The 19,029-nt window shown below is 33.1% G+C and overlaps 2 protein-coding genes and 1 long non-coding RNA gene across 21 annotated transcripts in view; 2 read left to right on the top strand and 1 right to left on the bottom strand.

Annotated features, from left to right (window-relative positions):
* Positions 1-2,718: 2,718 nt before the first annotated feature.
* LOC120086742 (uncharacterized) lies at positions 2,719-9,063 on the bottom strand. 11 transcript variants are annotated; one of them, XR_016530480.1, is made up of 6 exons: positions 8,757-8,977; positions 8,532-8,654; positions 4,429-6,844; positions 3,853-3,919; positions 3,643-3,736; positions 2,719-3,006 (listed from the first exon to the last, which is right to left on the bottom strand). It is a non-coding gene; the product is annotated as an uncharacterized LOC120086742 (long non-coding RNA). The 11 variants fall into 11 exon arrangements; XR_016530490.1 differs by having other exon boundaries at positions 2,719-3,919; positions 4,429-4,498; positions 4,583-6,844; positions 8,757-8,982; XR_016530492.1 differs by having other exon boundaries at positions 2,719-3,081; positions 3,643-6,844; positions 8,757-8,987.
* Positions 4,405-6,590, top strand: LOC120086709 (transcription factor BEE 3-like). Of its 7 annotated transcripts, XM_090315114.1 has the most exons (7): positions 4,405-4,794; positions 4,903-5,022; positions 5,159-5,224; positions 5,305-5,373; positions 5,458-5,535; positions 6,285-6,363; positions 6,551-6,590. In XM_090315114.1, exons 1-6 carry the CDS (start codon positions 4,405-4,407, stop codon positions 6,321-6,323), a joined length of 762 nt encoding a protein of 253 aa, XP_090171240.1. In that variant the 3' UTR covers positions 6,324-6,363; positions 6,551-6,590. The 7 variants fall into 7 exon arrangements, 6 of the variants coding, with proteins under 6 accessions (XP_090171240.1, XP_090171272.1, XP_038899434.1 ...); XR_016530386.1 differs by having other exon boundaries at positions 5,159-5,373; XM_090315146.1 differs by lacking the exon at positions 5,458-5,535.
* The window catches only part of LOC120086755 (uncharacterized), a 22,702-nt gene continuing 12,117 nt past the window's right edge, over positions 8,445-19,029 (top strand). For all 3 annotated transcript variants that reach the window (XR_005484317.2, XR_016530471.1, XM_090315166.1), the window contains exons 1-2: positions 8,445-8,583; positions 8,685-8,735. Coding sequence is in view for 1 of the 3 variants with exons in the window: in XM_090315166.1 (XP_090171292.1) it covers positions 8,710-8,735 (26 nt within the window). In the remaining 2 variants the exon portion in view is untranslated. The remainder of the gene's footprint in view (positions 8,584-8,684; positions 8,736-19,029) is intronic.

Below are 19,029 nucleotides of genomic sequence, written 5' to 3'. Positions count from 1 at the left end.
AGCACATTATCATCAACTTTTATTTATTAAACTCTTTTCAATTGGTTTAACTTTTTATTACCAAATTTAGTTTTATCTAAATCTTTATTCATTAGTTTAAACATGTTGGTATCGGCTTCAAAATGTAATAAAAGTTAAACGTATTTCCAGTTTGCCTTCGATAGACTCTAACTAATATACATTTACAGATACAGTGTAATTGTAACATGAAGTTATGAGATTAATTAATTTACATTTACACATACAATGTAATTGTAATATAAAGATACAGTGTAATTGTAACATGAAGTTATGAGATTAATTAATTTACATTTACACATACAATGTAATTGTAATATAAGTTATGCGATTTTAATCCTTATTTTTCATGTTTCTTGATTTAAATTAGAGATTCTCTCTGATTTTTCTCTAACAATATCTATTTGAATTTGTCCTTTATTATTAGATTATGTTTTATTTTATTATTATTATTTGTTTATATATTTTGGTATTATATTAATTTTTTTATATTATTACACTATTTATATTAGTTTATACTTTTTAAAATGTAATCTAATGATATAACAATAGTATCATTGATATATAAAAACATATTTATATACCTTTGATAGGATTTGTTTTATATTGTTTCGTTTTTTTTAAAAAAATAAAAAACCTAACCCTTAATTCCAAAGTTTCAATATATTTATAATTTGTGAAAAAAAAAATCTAAGCACTTTCCTCCCTACATATTTAAATATATATATATATATATATATATATATTTAAAAATCCTAATTCTACTTTACCTCTTTCTTATCCATCATTTTCTTTCTCTCTTTCCTATTTCTCATTTGCAGCAAGCTTGTAGCCATAACATCTCCACAACCTCTCCATAAATTCTATGCTAGCATACCCTCCTCATGACAGTCACATCTTGGACCACCTTCTTTAGAACCTTCTATTCTTTCTTCTCTTACCATCGACTAGTTCTCTACGCAGTCGCATGCCACCACCGATGACCATCGCACCACAGACACACCATCGTGGTCGTTCATTGAAGAAGCAGTCGCCAATTGTTTCTCGGTGAGGACCATATTGGCAAGTTTTTAGATTTTCAAACTGTTTCTAAGATTTTGACTATGCTATTTGTTTTTTAGTTTTTGGTTGAGATTGTAATTTTTTTTTTTTTTTTTTTGCTTCTAGAAGTTTAGATAGAGTGTATTTATAGTTTTCAAGTTGTTTGTGAAGCATTGTCTATTTGTATTCAAGTTGTTAGTCTTTGGAGTAGTTTCGTCATTTACCAATTTGTATTTTCTATTATTTAATTTTTTTTTTGCTATTTTTATAACTTTGAAATATTTTTACCATTTTTCTAAATGAAACTTTAAATTTTACTATTTCTCTTGTCATCCCTAATATTTAAGATAATTTTCAATCCCTTGGTTGGAACCTCAATGTATCCATCCCCATTTATCTCTTTAAAATTTTGTATCCGCATTCTCTCTAAACTTATCAGGGTTGTATCATTTTGATATAAAATAGTGGGTAAGATGGAGGGTAGGATTATATAGTTGGAAGAAAAAAGGGTGGAAATAGAGAAGAAACAAGCATAACAACCTCCCTAGCTAAGTACTAATTTACCATTAATATAGTATTCCTGTCAAATAGTTTACCGCAGAAATATCTTAAATCACTTCAAATATGCTAAATTCCTTCAATTATTAGTTGCTTTTCCTTCCTTTTGTAAACTGCAAGAACATATGCATTGGTCAATCAATTTAGCTACTTAAACTTGTTTTCATGATAGATAAAAAGTATTGCACAATTATTAACACTTAAAAAATAAGGTAAAGAAAGAAGAGAAGAAAATCCATTCTTGTAGCTAGGGTAAGCTAGGTAATGTTTAAGCTTCTTTAGCGGTGCATATAGTGAGATCACATTGAACACAATGTAGTTCAAATCAGTTCTTACATTTCCTTTGTGCATCCAGAGTCTTAAAGCTGCAATTAAATGTTATTATTTGAACCAGAACTCCAATGTCAAAAAATTGGATCATCTTTTGCATGAGAAAACACTAAAAATGTGCTTGAAAAAGAAAACTTATGTTCCTCTTTTAAACTCAAAATGTATGTGTTGTGTCCCTATCTACATTCTCTCGTATTCATTATAAATGAAGCAAAGGCTTACCTGAATCAGTTTTTATACCACTTTTTTGTAGGGTATGAAAGATCAAGTGGACGGTATGGAAGGGCTTGCCCGTGAAAATCTCAAATTTGTAAGCAATTTGCAACTTCACAAGGCATTTTCTTTTGTTAGAAGGCATTTTCTTTTGTTAGAGGCTCCATTAAGATTAAGATTAGAAACAGAGGTCTAAAAATGGTTATGAGAAGTTGAAGTGTAATTGGCACGTACTCCTTCACTTCAAAGCAGAGGTTAGGCTCAAATCTCCAAACCTCCATTCCACTTGTGGTATTAAAAATAATGGCTATGACAAGCAATGAGATAATCAGGTTTAACCAAATACAAACCTATGCTGATATAATGCCAAATCTGTTGGGCCTCCATTCTAGAAAAGCTAGGGGGGATAGAAAAAATCTGATCATACTAAGCTAAAGAATGATGAATATGAAAGCGGTTCATAATAGATGGGCAATTTTATTTTTTCCTCCACACTACAGTATATATATATTGTTTTTTCTATATAAGTAAGTTGTTACATTCATGCCAACAAGAACGTAACTCAACTGATATCTGTATGTATTGAGGGCCAAGAGGTCTGTGATTCAAATCCTCCCACTCCCAACTTGTACTAGAAAAAAAGTTGTTACATTCATGTACACGATAAACTTACCCCAAAATGAAAAGGAATATCCTTGAACCTACGGGGGGTAATTACAACAACATCAGACTCATGAAATCATGACTGAATAATCTTCCTGCCTAAGAACCACCATCTGTAACATTGACATCACCATTTGCTGTGATGGGGTGTTCATGTTCTCCACAGCTAACTCTGAGCTCCATCTGATGACAACAAGGATGATTGGACACTTCCAGATGTATTACTTGACCAGGATGGAGGTTGAGTTACAGTTTTGGCTTGATTTTAATAATGCGATGTCAAATAAAGAGAGAAGAAAAAAAAATTGACAACTTCTCAAGTGTATATCAAGCGGATCTTGAATAAATAATCACTAATCGCATGAAAGAATTAGATTCTGATTATTTATTTAAAGATGCATCAGGACTAGCATTTAAATAAATAAATTATTGATGCTAGTGATGATTGTGCTTCAAAATTCGAGAAAACAAATAGTGGAAAGATGTTTTTCAATTTTGTTCTTCTTCTTCAACTTCAACTGCAAAGAACAATGACCTTATTCATGCAGATATTTACAAACTTTTAGAAAGACAAGGCGCATCCAGATCGTCCAACTCCATCCACCCCCAAAGCAAATTCATTCTAATAATTAGCATTTACTTCACATAATTCACCAATTTACACTCAACTATTCACCAAACATTATCTAAGACACATGTCAAAAATGTATTTATTCAAACATATCATTAAAAAAATAATTAAAATGGTTTTCTTAAAAAGGGAAACTTATCAGTAGGCAGCAACAATAATGAATGCAAGTTCTGTTTCAAGAAAGAGACCTGTCTTCAGCTTGGTTTTGGTGCTTCACATCACAATCAATAGCAGTTAGGAGCCAGTAATGTTATTTCCATCCTTTTCGTTCCAAGGAGAGCACTAATCATCCAACCAGTTACCAATTTCCAACAAACTCAATATATCCATATATTCGTCTAAAAAGCATTTAAAAATTATCAAAAAGGAAGGAAATTTCTGAAAAAAATAAGGTTTACCTGCTACTTTAGTCGGCTTCTGCGTCATATCATCTGTAGTCTAGCTAGGCTTCTCAAAAGGGTGCTTCTGTTCATTATGGAAAGTCAGGAAGAAGGAAAAAAAAATATGAAAGCAGCCATGGTCAGAAAATATTAAGACATACAAAAGAAGTCCGAGATAAACAAGATCTGTTTTCTTATCTTCAATTTGCCTCTTTATGGCTTTATTACTTCCTCTTTGCACTAAAATTTTGATATATCTCTCTCTCCTTTCACAAACAGTAGAAAATCAAACCAATAATAGATGCTTACATTTGCCAATACATATTAGATAACATGTATATCCTTATCATGGACCCTACTAACCAGGGAGTTTCAACATCAGAAAATGAGGCTGTGTATGAAGCAGATCACAAGTGCTAACTATCTAGTAATGATCTTCATTTACTTAATTTTGAAGGAAATCATAAATTACATCCACATCCAACTGGTAAATACAAGATTTTTATTGGCCAATTTGATTTAAATAATTCATATAAGTAGTTAAGCCTGCAAACTTTGAGAAACTCAATCATGACAGAGTTTAAACAAGACCACCTGCAACACTTCAAGTCCTCCAAAGCATCTGAAGAAAGGGGCTTGAATATGGAAGTCATAAACCAGCTCTCTAATGCAACGGAGAGCATGTTAGAGGGTTTCAATGAAACAGAATTCTCAATGGAAAACTTCTGGAGCTACCATTTCCAGTTACCAGAAAACACAACACCGAGCTCACTTTCCAATTTTCCTTGTGTTACCCTACTGAAATGTCAGAACGAGTTTCCGGTGATAACTCGAAGTAGTCTACTTGTAGATAGCGCTCAAGAAACCATGAAGAGAAAAACAAAACAAGCATCAGAAAGCAATCCAGGAACTCTTTGTGCAGCTTTTGGAAATGACAGTAGTAACGCTAGGCCTTCAAAAGCAAGTGTCAAATTCTTCAACAAATTTTTCCTATTGTTTTGAACTTTTATTTTCTCTCTCTCTTTGAGCATTAGATGTGTGTTCTTATTTGTTTCTTTGTTTACTCAGAACTTGGGAGGAGGAAGGAAAAGAAGGAACTGTGAGAAAGAACAAGAAAAGCCTGCAGAAGTAGTTCATGTTAGAGCAAAAAGAGGTCAAGCTACCGATAGTCACAGTTTAGCAGAAAGGGTATATTCCTGAACTAAAACAATGTTTCTTCCTAAACACAATTTGTTTTATGGATTGATATACAGTATACTGGTCTTGTATATAGAAAATCAATAAATAAATAGTCAAATACTAAAACGGTCTTTTCATATTTCAGGTGAGAAGAGAGAAAATCAACAACAAACTAAAATGTTTGCAAAACATTATTCCCGGTTGTCACAAGGTAATTTTTTTCCTTGTCCTGTGTATCAAAACATTGGAGTCTCAAGTTCAAACAAAATTTCCATTTTTTTCTTTTTTCAGTCAATGGGTATGGCAATGGTGTTGGATGAGACTATCAATTACGTCCATTCACTACAGAATCAAGTCGAGGTGAGGAATACGATAAACTTTTCATAAGTATTTATAGTGTTTTCATCAATAGCAATGATCGATTTACTTTGTTCCTGAATTCAGTTTCTCTCAATGGAGCTTGCAGCTGCATGTTCCACTTTAGGCATAAATTTTGGCATGGGGCCTATCCGAAAAGCTTTGGTACACCATCAACTACCCAAAAGTTTATTAACTTTTGACATTTTACTTTCTACCAATGAAACCATTGGGTAAATTAGTGCCTACTTAAACTGATTTTGTGTGGGAGTCTTTTTCTTGACGTGTGGAAGGAAGTTACGTTTGCTTTTTTCATTTTAAAGCAAGTCACTCCATTTATGACATAGATAGAAGTATGACTAGAAGAATGAAAAAAAAAAAAAAGAAAGAAAGAAAAGAAACTTATAGACGCTCATTTATTTCAGTTCATACAAGTTCTTCACTCACCTCACTTTCTGTCTTCATAAGTTCTCCTTACAAGAATTTTTTCCCCTTCACCTACCTCAAGATAATTTCTATAAAGAGTTCAAGAATTAGATAAGAATCTAAATCTACCATTTTCACTGATTTAGAAAAAGAAACGAGATAGGAAAGGGGAGGGGAGGGATGTCAAGTGAAATGATATTGATAGGTCAACAGAAAAATGGTGTTGATACTGGATTGGCTAGAGCAAGGGTAGGAGTGGGGTGGGTTTAAAAAGGAGAAGGATAAAAAATTCATTTTTTGTCCAGACTTAATTTAAGAAGATGGTGGATCAATTGAGCCAGTTTGATTGGACAAAGCTAAATTCACAAGCAATAAAACAATATAAAATAAACTTCTCGAATCTTGCTAAGTATGGAATTGATATCGGTGCTTTCTTTATTCATTAATTTTGAAGTATTGGTGTTTAAGCTTTAAGCATAACATTGCAGGGGACAAGATCACATGAGGAACATGAGAGAGAGAAATAGATGAGGAAATGATAAAAAGAGCACAGTTGCTTCCACTTGAGTAAGCCCTTTTGACTGCGAATGGGGCATTTGTTATCTATCTGTTGTCACAAATCACATGAATTTGCTTCTTATATTCACTTTCTCTTTAGACAAACAAGATAGTGTTTTTTCACAAGTCTACAAAATGACAAAAACATAAGTACTAGAGACTGATGTATCAATTTTACATCTACTGTAAATTGCAGAGATGGTAGAACAGTACAACCAAGTACCTAATATTGGTCATGTAGCTTGTTGATGGAATTTTGTTATCTTGTCTGCATCACGTCCACTTGTTTAAAGTTAAACAACAGATAAAATGACGTCTGGTTGGGATGCATGTAAGACTGTGATTCTCTTTTCACATTGGACTGTCATTTTATGTCATCAGCCAACAGCTTATGTTTTTCAAACCCTTAAACTATCAAATGAAAAGTTACTACATTAGCTGATGCCGCCTATATTTGTAGTAGGATAACTGTTCTTCAGTGGTCAAAATTCTATCAACGGTCACAAAATTAATAAACGAGGATCAATATTAGATAATATCAAAAATATATATATATATATATGAAACTAGTTATATTTTCAAAATCTTGCAAAGCTACACAGAAGAGCATTTTATCTTGAGACTGATAAAAACTAACAGTTTAATCTAAAGATGTCAATTACCAAAGAAGAAGATTTGAACAATTTAAAAATATATGACAAAAGCTAAAAACTAAAATTTAAAGAACACAAGCTAAATACATTAAATAGTATGCTATATCTAGACAACTAGAAATTAACTTGCCTATAACTTGGCTAATTAGTATAGCCAAGTCATGATCTTCACTATTTTCTTTAGATATTAACATTGTGTGAATCAAATTTTCTTACTAAGATCATGAATGTGTATGACAGTGTATTAGTTGAATGTCCAGTGTAAATTAAGTCAATCTAGAGTTGACTTGACTGTGGAAAACAGTTGAATTGACAGATTTAGTTGATTGTATTGAAATTGATAAAGATAAATATCAAAAAAATTTGTAATGTATTTTGATCTTGAATAATTATCATGTGTTGAAACATTGAATGGTTTTCAATACAAACAGTACATTTAACTGAATACTTTTAGATATTGTACTTTAGTCTTAATACTAAGATTTACTCTTCCCCAATGATCCACAATTGAATTCAGCATACTTCATAAAGTTTGTATGAACCAAAAGAGCCCTACTTTTAAAGGATATTATGTCCATAGCTTTTACTTTTTAGGGGGATATGATCAAGGAAAGAACAGATTTATATAAATGTGTTGGACAATAATCAAGGCAAATCTGATCCACAATGCTCACCCCTATGTTACTTTCATTCGTCTCATAACCAACAAATGCACAAACGCAATAAAATATCCACAAAGAAAATATATGAAACAAGAGTTTTTCCAATTTTGGGGCCACATAAAAGCACATAAAATACAGTATATGGACTAAAAAAAAATACAAAATTAGAGTGTATATAGAGGCTAATTTGCATATAAGTGGTTATTGACAGCCCTGTCCCAAACCAAAAATTGCAAGCTTAAACTCAAGCCACATCTTGACCCAGCAAATGATTAGACCTACATTCCAAACCTAAATGGTAATGACAAAAGAAAAGAAAAGAAAACCTAAGAGAACCAAATAAATCAAGCCAACAATAAATAATAACATCATGCTTTTGCATGATTAACAGGCTTGCCTGCTAACAACCAGGCATTGCAGACTTCATCAGAGACGTCTCCTATAGGATGTCCAAATCAAAGAGTGTGGACCAGTTTCCAGATACTCTCTAAAATCCACTTTTATTTCACCCATCTTTCTCTAAAATCCAAAATCCCACAAAGTCTAATTTCATTATGATGACACACTCAAATGGAATGGCTCTCTCCTTCAGGCAAGGAGGAGAATAAGGGGTGTTTAAAGGACAACCACCAGCTATGAAGAACAGAGAAACAAATTATGGAAGACCCCACAAATAAATTGAACAAGAACAAAAGAAAAGAGACAGAAATTATAAGGGGGCTAACAGAATTGACCCTACGGAGAGAAAAAAGATCCCGAGGCCATGGCTGATTAAAGAGAATGAAACTGTGGGGAACAGTCATTGGGGCATTTCAACAAATACATTTCAGCAAATACAGATGTGGGGTTTTCTGGAGCTTACCATTGCGACGTCAGAACAGAGCAGAGTGCTGTATCAGTATCATTTGCCTTACGTAATCTCCCTGAATCCCTCTCAAATCTCTACCAATCCTTTGCTTCCATGATATGAGAACCGGTCTGTCAGCTAAAATGGAAGTATCTCAAATTTATGCAGATATAATATAGCGAAATTGTGAGCAATGGCTGATTATAGACATGGGAAATGGTTAGTTTTCATCCGATTTACCTCTTCCATGGGTTGGATATCGATTTCTTCCCTTCGTTTGAAACTCAATCATGAATAACAATTTTTAAATTTTGTTTGATTAAATGTCTAGATTTGATGGTAGTCTACGAATTTATGATCTTAATTTTCGAATTCTAAGCCAATTTTGTGAATTGGAAAGATTAGTTGTAACGTTATTTAAAACCTTTTTTTTTCCTAAAAAGAATTGCTCCATTTGTTTCGATAGGCTACAAGATGAATTTATTTATGCTCAAAGCTTATTTGCAATTCTCGTACTTTTTTCTCTTACTTAGGGATGGAAATTTTCTAATACCATGTATTTGTGTAAATATTTAATTTGAATTCCGAAAATTTTCAACGTATCTACATCTTTATTTATTTTTATTTTTTTTTATTATTATCCCAACACTTTTTTTTAATCTCACCCAGACTGAAAAATTGAAAATTTTTCAAATGCAATGTATTTGTGTAAATATATTTATTCCATTTTTTAGTTTTGATTTTTGTAAACATCATTTACTTAACTAGATTGGATTAATTTGTATTTTAATTTAATCCATTTTGTTTAAATCTATGGGGTATTTTGGTCCATTTGATTAATTAAAAAATAATGTCTTTTTTGTGTTTACCTATTTTAAATAATGAAAAGTCATTTAGTTATTTTTCAAATTTGATATTTAACTTTAGCTAAATGTCTGGTTATATATGTTAAAAAAAGTTTGCCAAACTCAGTATTTGTAATTGATATTTAGAGGGTGTTTGGGTCAACTTTAAGTGGGTGAAGTGTGTTTGTTTTAAATAATAATACGTCATGAGCTATGTATGTCGATTAATATTTTATCACATTATGGGTTATTTTATTATGTGATCTATTTATGAAGACACTAGATACATAAGTATGAATTTAATGGGTAGAAGCTTATTCCTAGTTAATTAGAATTTAATGAGAACCTAAAGACCTTATGGTTATGGTCTCCAATATACCAAAACTTTCTTGAATCTCATCTAGAGAGAGTTCTACTAAGCGCATTTAGAGTTTTGGTTGAGGAAGACAATAGTCAACAATAGTCATCTTATAGCTATTAACATCTTGAAGCTATCATCAAACACTCAATATAATTTGGTATGTTAATTATTCTTGGCAATTCGGCATAAATGATCTTAGGGTTAATCTATTCAATATAGATTTAAATTTAGGGATTTTTACATAAAAAAACATCTTTGACCCATATATTTTTAAAAAATGCCTTTAATTTTGATTTTTTTTTCAATAAAGGCTTCAATTTTTGGATAAATTTACCCTTTTTTATTATTTTTATGTCTGATTTTTATATATATTTTCTTATTTACGAGGCCTCTTTGGTAATGGAAAAAGAAAATACAATTATTATGAAGAGAGAAAATGCATTTAATATATATTTTTTTTTTCATTTTCGATTGGAGAGATAGAATACATATATATATATATATATATATATATATATATATATATATATATATATATATATATATATATATTTTATCCATTTTCAATTAGAGAGAGAAAATACATTTAATATATTTTTCTTCATTTCCAATTGGAGAGAGAAAATGCATTTAACTTATTATGTGATATATTTCATTGTTTGTTTTGAGTACTATTTGTTTTCATGTAATATATTTCATTGTTTATTATGCTATATCCGAGGTATTATGATATGTATGTCATTCTAACTAGGTATCGCTTGTGCGCCTGTAATATATTCCCTCGGTGCCTGATATATATGTCATTCTAATGCAATATTTATATGATGATCTGACTTATTTGAGTTTGTCTATTATAGTTTATTGTTTATTTTTAGTTTGTTTATATTTTGCGTTATTATCTCATATATACCATACTTTAGATTATGATTACTTTAATTATATGTTAGAACATTTGTCATAGATGTTTGCAAATATTTTAACCAATGTATTAAATATACTAGTAAGATTGACTAAATTCCTGGTGGGTTTTTCTCGTGGATGCTAGGTTATATTTATATATACTTTAGAAGTTGTCATTCTTCGTCAGTCCACCATTCATCGACTATTCAAGATATGAGTACCTATATTTAATTCATAAGAAGTCTCAATCTTTGGAAGTTTTCAAGCCTTTCAAAGCTGAAGTTGAACTTCAATTTGGAAAGAAAATTAAGGTTGTCAAGTCTAATCGTGGTGGTGAATAATACGATAGATATGATGAATTAGATGATTAACGTCTAAGGTCTTTTGCTAAATACCTAGAGGAATGTGGAATCGTCCTACAATACACTATGTTAGGGAAGCTAAACATAAATGGTGTGGTGGAAAGGCAAAATGGAACACTTAAGGATATGGGAAGAAGTATAATTAGTCATTCTTCTTTACCAGAATCTCTTTGGGATGAGACACTAAAGACTGCAATATATATCCTCAATAGGGTACTTAGAGCTGTGGACAGGAAAGAAGCCTAGTATTAGGCATCTTCACATCTGGGGTTGTCTAGGTGAGTCTAGGTCATACGAGCTTAATGAAAGAAAATTGAACACAAGAACTATTAGTTGCTATTTTGTTGGCTATTCTCAATGATCTCAGGATTTCAAGTTTATGATCCCACTTCTAGATCATTGTTTGAGATGAAAAATGCTAGATTTCTTGAGGATATTATGTTTGGGGAGGGGGGAGGGGGAAGATAACATAAGGAAAGTTGTCTTTGAAGAGGAAATAGTTTCTTTTCCTAATGTGGTTATAGATGACATTCAGGCTCCAATTCCTGACTTCAGTGTTGAACAAATTATAGAACAAGACAACATTGAAGTCTCCGTTGTTGAACCTGAAGTTCAGACTCAACAACTTCAAGAAGTTTCACTAAGGAGATCCACTAGAGAAAGAAGTACAATTTCAAATGATTATATTGTATTTCTTTAAGAACATCAGGATGATGTGAATGTGGTGAAAGATGATTCAATCAAGTTCCAACAAGCTTTACAAAGTTCTAACTCTCAAAAGTGGATAAATGCTATGAAAGAAGAAATAAAATCCAAGAAAGACAATGATGTTTGGGAACTTTTCGAATTGCCATCAGGAGTGAAACCCATAAGTTGTAAATGGATATTTAAAACCAAAAGGGTTTCGCAAGGAAAAATCAAAAGATATAAAGCTCGTCTTTTTGCAAAGGATTTTACTCAAAAGGAAGGTATTAATTACAAAGATCTTTCTCTTTGGTTTCATTCAAAGATTCTTATACGGAAATCATTGCACTAGTAGCTCACTTTGATTTAAAGCTACACCAGATGGATGTAAAAACTATGTTTCTCAATGGAAACATTGATGAGACGATTTATATGGTATCACAAATTCTATGAAGTAATTACCTCATTTGATTTTGAGGTGAATATAGTGGAAGATTGTGTATATCATAAGTTTAGTGAGAGTAAATCTATCTCTCTGGTGTTATATGTTGATGACATACTCATAGCAAGTAACGATGTAGGTTTATTGTATGACACTAAGAGGTTTCTCAAAAAGAATTTTGAGATAAAGGATCTTGTGATGCTTATTTTGTATTAGGAATTGAAATACTACGAGATCATTCACAAGGTATTTTGAGATTGTCACAAAAGAACTACATTGAAAAGATTTTGAGTAAATTTGGCGTGAAAGCTTTTGCACCAAGAGATACCCATGTCACTAAAGGTGATAAATTTCATTTATGTCAATACATCAAGGCTAAACTCAAGACTAAGGAGATGTAGAATGTTCCTTATGCATTAGCTGTTGCAAGTCTAATGTACACTCAACATATATGTGTCCAGATATTGTGTTCAACCGGGGGATAGATCATTGGAAAGCAGCCAAACGGGTTATGAGGTATTTGCAAAGAACAAAAGATTATATGTTAACTTATTAAAGATAAGAAGTTTTAGAGATCATTGGGTATTTTGATTCTGATTATATTGGATGCCCAGACATTTGCAATCTGCTTCAGGCTATATCTTTATGTTAGATGGAGGAATTGTATCCGGACAAAGTGTTACACAAACACTTATGGCTTTTTTCTATCATGATTGCAAAAATTATAGCATGTTATTGTTGGGGTTAATGCCTAAAGTCTCGTGTCCTGCAGTTTGTAAACAGTTTGTACGAATGCTTGTGCTGTTAATATATGATATTTACTTCACATCTTGTATTTGTTCAGTTGCTTGTTTTATTTGCTTTACCACAAACCAATAACTTAAAATTCCTGGTTATCTTTATGTGATTCAAGCATGTATGTGATGACATACAAGTGGATCATGTCTTGAGTGATGACCAAAATGGTCTGTAGTATATAGATATAGGAGGAAAACCTTATCCTGGTAACGTTACGGATACGGCCCGCTTTGTGGAATGGTCATAAGTGTTGTGACTTGTCACAGATGGTCTGATCCTGATCATTCGTGTTGGGGACATGCGAGCGAGGGCGTCCTATACAAAGAGTTTGTATAAGACCTGACCATGAAGTGTTAACGCCTCCTTATATAACACTGTTCATGACAGAGATTTCACTTCACTAGGATGACCATAGGTAACATAACCTCAATTTTGAGTGAGTTGGGAACTCCTTCCATTGAGGGTGGTCCTTTGATTTATATGGGTGCGAGTGGTCAGGTCGCCGATTCAAACCTACCATTTTGAGGATTCGTCTGATTTGGAAGCTAAGAACTCAGCTACACAAGATGGAATTCACTCCTTCCCCGAGGCAGGGTAAGTAGATAGATAACTCCCTAAAGGGCTGATTCCAGGGCTTGACGATGTGGCACCACACATCTTCTCTTGGCCTGAGAGATGTTCACACATAGTTGGACTATGTTGTATTGTTCATTAGAGGAATCAGTGGTAATTAAGGAGTGAGATATAACTACAGGAGTAAAACGGTAATTTGGCCCAGCTGTACTTATGAGCATTTGTGAAGGGTCATCATACTCATGATTAGTTATATTCGATGGACACAGAATATATCTGTGGTAAGAAGAGTTTAGCTGTTAGTCTTTAGTAGAATACCTGAGAGCTAACGGATGGTGGATCTCGTGGCTAAAGAGTTTAGTCAGCTATTCACGGACCATTGGAGCTTCGAGCCACAGGTCCCCTGGGTAGCTTGAATAAAGTCGAGAACCAGTGTTTGGGTTAATTTGAAATGTTCAAATTGACAAGAGGAAGTTCGATTATATATGATATAATTGGACTGGTTAATTATATATGATATAATTGGCTAAATGTATGAGATACATTATTTTAGAAGAAATTAGATATAAATATGATTTATATCAAGTAAAGGAGAAAATACTATAGTAGATATGTGATATGGTCACAAGTGTTGTGACTTGTCACAGATGGTCTGATCCTGATCATTCATATAAGGGACATGCGAGCGGGGGCGTCCTATACAAAGAGTTTGTATAAGACCTGACCATGAAGTGTTAACGTCTCATTATATAACACCGTTCATGACAGAGACTTCACTTTACTAGGATGACCATAGGTAATATGGCCTCAATCCTAAGTGAGTTGAGAACTCCTGCAATTGAGGGTGGTTCTTTGATTTGTATGGGTGCGAGTGGCCAGGTCGCCGATTCAAACCTACAATTTTGGGGATTCGTCTAATTCGGGAGCTGGGAACTCAGCTACACAAGATGGAATTCACTCCTTCCCCAAAGTAGGGGTAAGTAGATAGATAGCTCCTTTAAGGACTGATTCCAGGGCTTGAATGATGTGGCGCAACACACCTTCTCTTGGCCCGAGAGGTGTTCACACATAGTTGGACTATGTTGTATTGTTTATTAGAGGAATCAGTGGTACTTAAAGAGTGAGATGTAACTATAGGGGCAAAACGGCAAATTGGCCCAGATGTACTTACGAGCATTTGTGAAGGGTCATCGTACTCATGATTAGTTATATCAGATGTACATAGAAATATATCTGTGGTAAGAAGAGTTTTGCTGTTGGTCTTTAGTGGAATGCCTGACAGTTAATGGATGGTGGATCTCGTGGCTAAAGAGTTTAGTCAGCTATTCACGGACCGTTGGAGCTTCGAGCCATAGGTCCCCTGGGTAGCTTGAATAAAGTCGAGAACCAATGTTTGGGTTAATTTAAAATATTCAAATTGACAAGAGGAAGTTCGATTATATGTGATATAATTGGACTGGTTAATTGTATATGATATAATTGGCTAAATGTATGAGATACATTATTTTAGAAGAAATTAGATATAAATATGATTTATATCAAGTAAAGGAGAAAATACTATAGTAGATATGTGATATCAAACTATAGGGTAAAAATATAATATGATTATATTTATTATTAATTAATTGGTTAATTATATGATAATTAAGCCAAAAATTATGTCTGGACGTGGGTTAGTGGGAATGAGTCAGTTATTATAACCGATGAAATAAAAATGAAATTGTTTCATTTTGAATCGTCGTCCAAAAGAAATAGAGAGAGCGCACGTTGGTAAATTGAAAACAATTGCTTAAAGAATTGAGAGCCTATACGATAGTTCTTCTCCACCTAAACGATCGTCCACCTCGCGCCTAAACAATCGCACACTAGTTCTTACACGATCGCATAGCTTCTCTAAACGATCGTATAGTGTGCCAATTTTGCTAAACGATCGTATACCTTTTTCTAAGTGATCGTTCAGTAAAATCTACATGATCATGTAGCTTCTCCTAAATGATAAGAATTTTGCTATGCTATAGCGCCCTTTTTCCCTCCCACTTGCTTATCGCCTACACGATCTGGTATTCCTCCTTCATCTACCAAGTTCACCAAAGACCACGCTTTGGGTTCTTACTCTAATAATACCCGACGCTCTATTCTAATGGTGTCGTCCCCACAGTTGTTCGTGCTGCTGTAATTGACGCTGTTGTTGGGTGTTGGTAGATCGCGTGGAGGGTTTCGCTACGTTGAGTTCTGAAGTTTGAAGATTGTCTTCAACTGGTATGGCAACTATTTCCCTTGTTATTTTGTTGTTCAGAGCATGTCGTTAATTAAGAATTGTTTGCATAACTGTACGTATGAATGTATATTGTTGTATTTTGGTCACTGTGAGATCAGAGCGATCCAAACGTGCTCATGGAACTCTTCGTTAAGAGATCCTTCAGTTATGAGGTGTACATTTATGAAATATGGTTGCGAAATTTTATTACTAAACTACGGATAATGGTTGACATAGAAAGACCACTAAAATTATTTTGTGATAATAAGTCAGCAGTGATATATTCCAAAAACAACAGAAGCAATACGAAGTCAAAACATGTAGACGTGAAGTTTCTATTGTGAAAGAAAGAGTTCAAAATAGTCAAATTTCAATAGAACACATAGGAATAAACTATATGCTGGTAGATCCATTAACTAAAGGTTTGTCACCTAAAGTTTTTCATGAGCATGTTGCTGATCGGTAGAAGAATGGGTGTCGCAAACCACTCCCCTAAGACTAAATAAAATTTATAATTCTAAATCTCACTCTTGTTACTATAAAGAAGTAGCAATAGTGGTGAGTCCGAGTAGACCTACAGAAAGGCTATTAATTTTTCATTAAGCTAACTTCCTAACTAAAGCAGTAAATTGTAGGGGGGGGGGGGGGGGGAGGGAGGGGAGGGTTGTGTGGATAAAATAATAAATGTGCATGAAATTAAAATGCAAGGATAAATGTAAACTAGGATTGATTTATCTAATTTCTAGAGCAAGAGAGACATTCAATGCAATTTCGATCATTGACTTCCATAAATTAAATATACATTCGATTTATGCATACACAACAACTTGTTTGATTTGACCAATCTAGCCTCTACAAAGGCGGACAACTAGGAAGGATCGAACTAAGAAAGCATCCTAAGCATTAATTAAGCTTGGAAAGTCATTCCCTAATTAATATACATGCTTCTAAATTCTATTGGGTTCGATAGTGTCCATATAGAACTAACAACATGCGCATTACATTTTAGGATTCTATTATGTTGATTAATCAATTGAATAGCCTAATTAATTAACCAAATTTATCTTTGAACCTAGCAATTCATGCATCCTAGGAATATCCATCAAATGCACAATTAATTATTGCTACTTATTTGATTTTAGCTAGACATTCTAAAAGAACGTAATATAACTAAGAATCAATAGTGATGCATGCTTATGGGTGAAAAGTCAAAAACGCAAACATAATTATAGAAATTAAAATTGATTCAAAGAAAACATAAATTTTGAATGCATAAAATTCAAGAAACAGAAATCTCAAGTAATTAACAAAGAATTCTTGCTCCAAAAACTAGATAAAAAAAATTACTCATTAGTTCATAGACAAATCAAAGAGGAAAATCCAATCCATGACTTACAATCCAAAAGAAATTGAAATTCTAACTTAATGATGTTGAAAAGATAAAGGAAGGGGAAGAAAACTAGCCTTTCTTCGGCCTTTGTCAAAATCTACGTCCCTTTAAAAACCCTAAAAATTGAAGAAACTATTTATACTCAAGGACACAACGTCGCGACACTGATAAGAGCATTGCAACGCTCTAGCCGCAATCAGACCTCGAGCATAAGCCAAGGGTAATGCCAACATTTTGACTCTACGGCGAATTGGGCAGGCGCGCACGTTTTAGGAGAATTGCGTCAAAGTCCATGGTAACATTGCGATGCTGCCATGCGTTTTGAGTGTTCTACCTATCAATGTAGCACATCAGCATTGTGCAAGGGTTTAGACACTGTACATAGGGGCATTTTGATAATTTTCCTTTTTTGAAGCTCGAATGCTCATTTTAAATCCAATTTGCTTCAAATTAACCCCAATTGACTCCAAATTGTTGATGCTACCTCTTTGGTGCTCAATACCTACAAAATAGCATAATTAACATGTAAAATTCATTAACAAGCCTCAACTAAGCCTAGGGAAATAGTACTTTTATAGCTCTATCAGACACTCCCAACTTAATTCTTGTTCGTCTGGAGCAAGGTAGAAACATACATTCAAATAAAAACATATTCTTACACAAATATGCTTGTTGAAGATGCAAGGTTGTTGCTCTAGTCTCAACAGTCAATTAGGATGAAATTTGTAATCAAGAATGAGATTCAATTACAATCAATCATGAAGAACATTTTTAAAAATGATTCTACATTTATTCATGCATAAATGAGCCTAGAGTCTTTCTAGTTAAGCTTGGATAACTCGAAAAGGTCTTATAAGGTTCTCAATCCGTTTTACCCTACTGTGCTTGGTTATTGCCTTTAGACATATCAAACTTGCAATAAAAGGGCAACACAAAGACAAGGGTGCCTAACTCACACACACAAAATATAGAGGGTGTTTGTTTTACCTAGAGGGCTAGCTTTCATACTCAACCGAAGGGAACCTATCCACCATTTTCTTGCGAGGCCCTAACTTGACATGACAAAGGTAACTCTTTTCACCCCTATCCATGCATGCACATACACACACTTTTCTTTTTATTAGCAAGCTAGCATAGTTTTTTTTTTTTTTTTTTTTTTTACTTTAAATTACCTTTTTTATAGTAACTATTTTGCTTCGGTTTTTCATTTTTAAATTTTATTAGACACTAGACCCTTTTTAATCCACTTTATCTACTTTTTCTCTAAAACAAGTAGGGTTACTCTAAAACCAAAGTGGGCCTTTCGAGGTGACAACAGAAATCTAAACCAAATAATATAATTCTAGGTATGCAAGGCCTAAGTTCATAAGAAAAATGACTTAAAGATGCATGAGAAATAAGATTTTTTTTAATAAAAAAAATGGGCTAAAAATCATGATCATGCTCTTCAGACATTATATCATATAAATTTAATCATAGAGAGAGTGTGTTATCAACTATTCATCATAACAACCAAGGAAAAAAGCAAGCAAACATTTAAGCACAAACATAGTTAGAGCACAATGCTCAAGGATCCTAAACTATTATAAACTACCCCATAGGTACCCCACCCCTAACTTAAATTGATACATTATCCTCAATGTATCTCTAATCTATGCTCTACGAAATAAAAGAATCAAGGGAACAGAAATACTCTCCTGAAGACGTTTATGTGCACGGGATGGTGGTAAGAGGGCGTGTAACTTGATTTGATCTTCTTTCTTCTTTATGGGAAAGGAAAGAAACCTACAAAATAAAAACAAAAAGTTAACTAAGAAAAAAAAAGAAGAAAAAAGAAAATAAAAATTTAATGCATGGCTCCTCCAGGAAGCGCAAATTTTTAACTTCGGTTGCTCGACATG

Source organism: Benincasa hispida, chromosome 1, assembly GCF_027475165.1.
Source record: "Benincasa hispida cultivar pf3 chromosome 1, pf3_genome.v1.1, whole genome shotgun sequence".
Lineage (NCBI taxonomy): Eukaryota > Viridiplantae > Streptophyta > Magnoliopsida > Cucurbitales > Cucurbitaceae > Benincasa > Benincasa hispida.
Note: the sequence above shows the minus strand (reverse complement) of the source record. Positions and strands in the feature narration are given on the sequence as shown.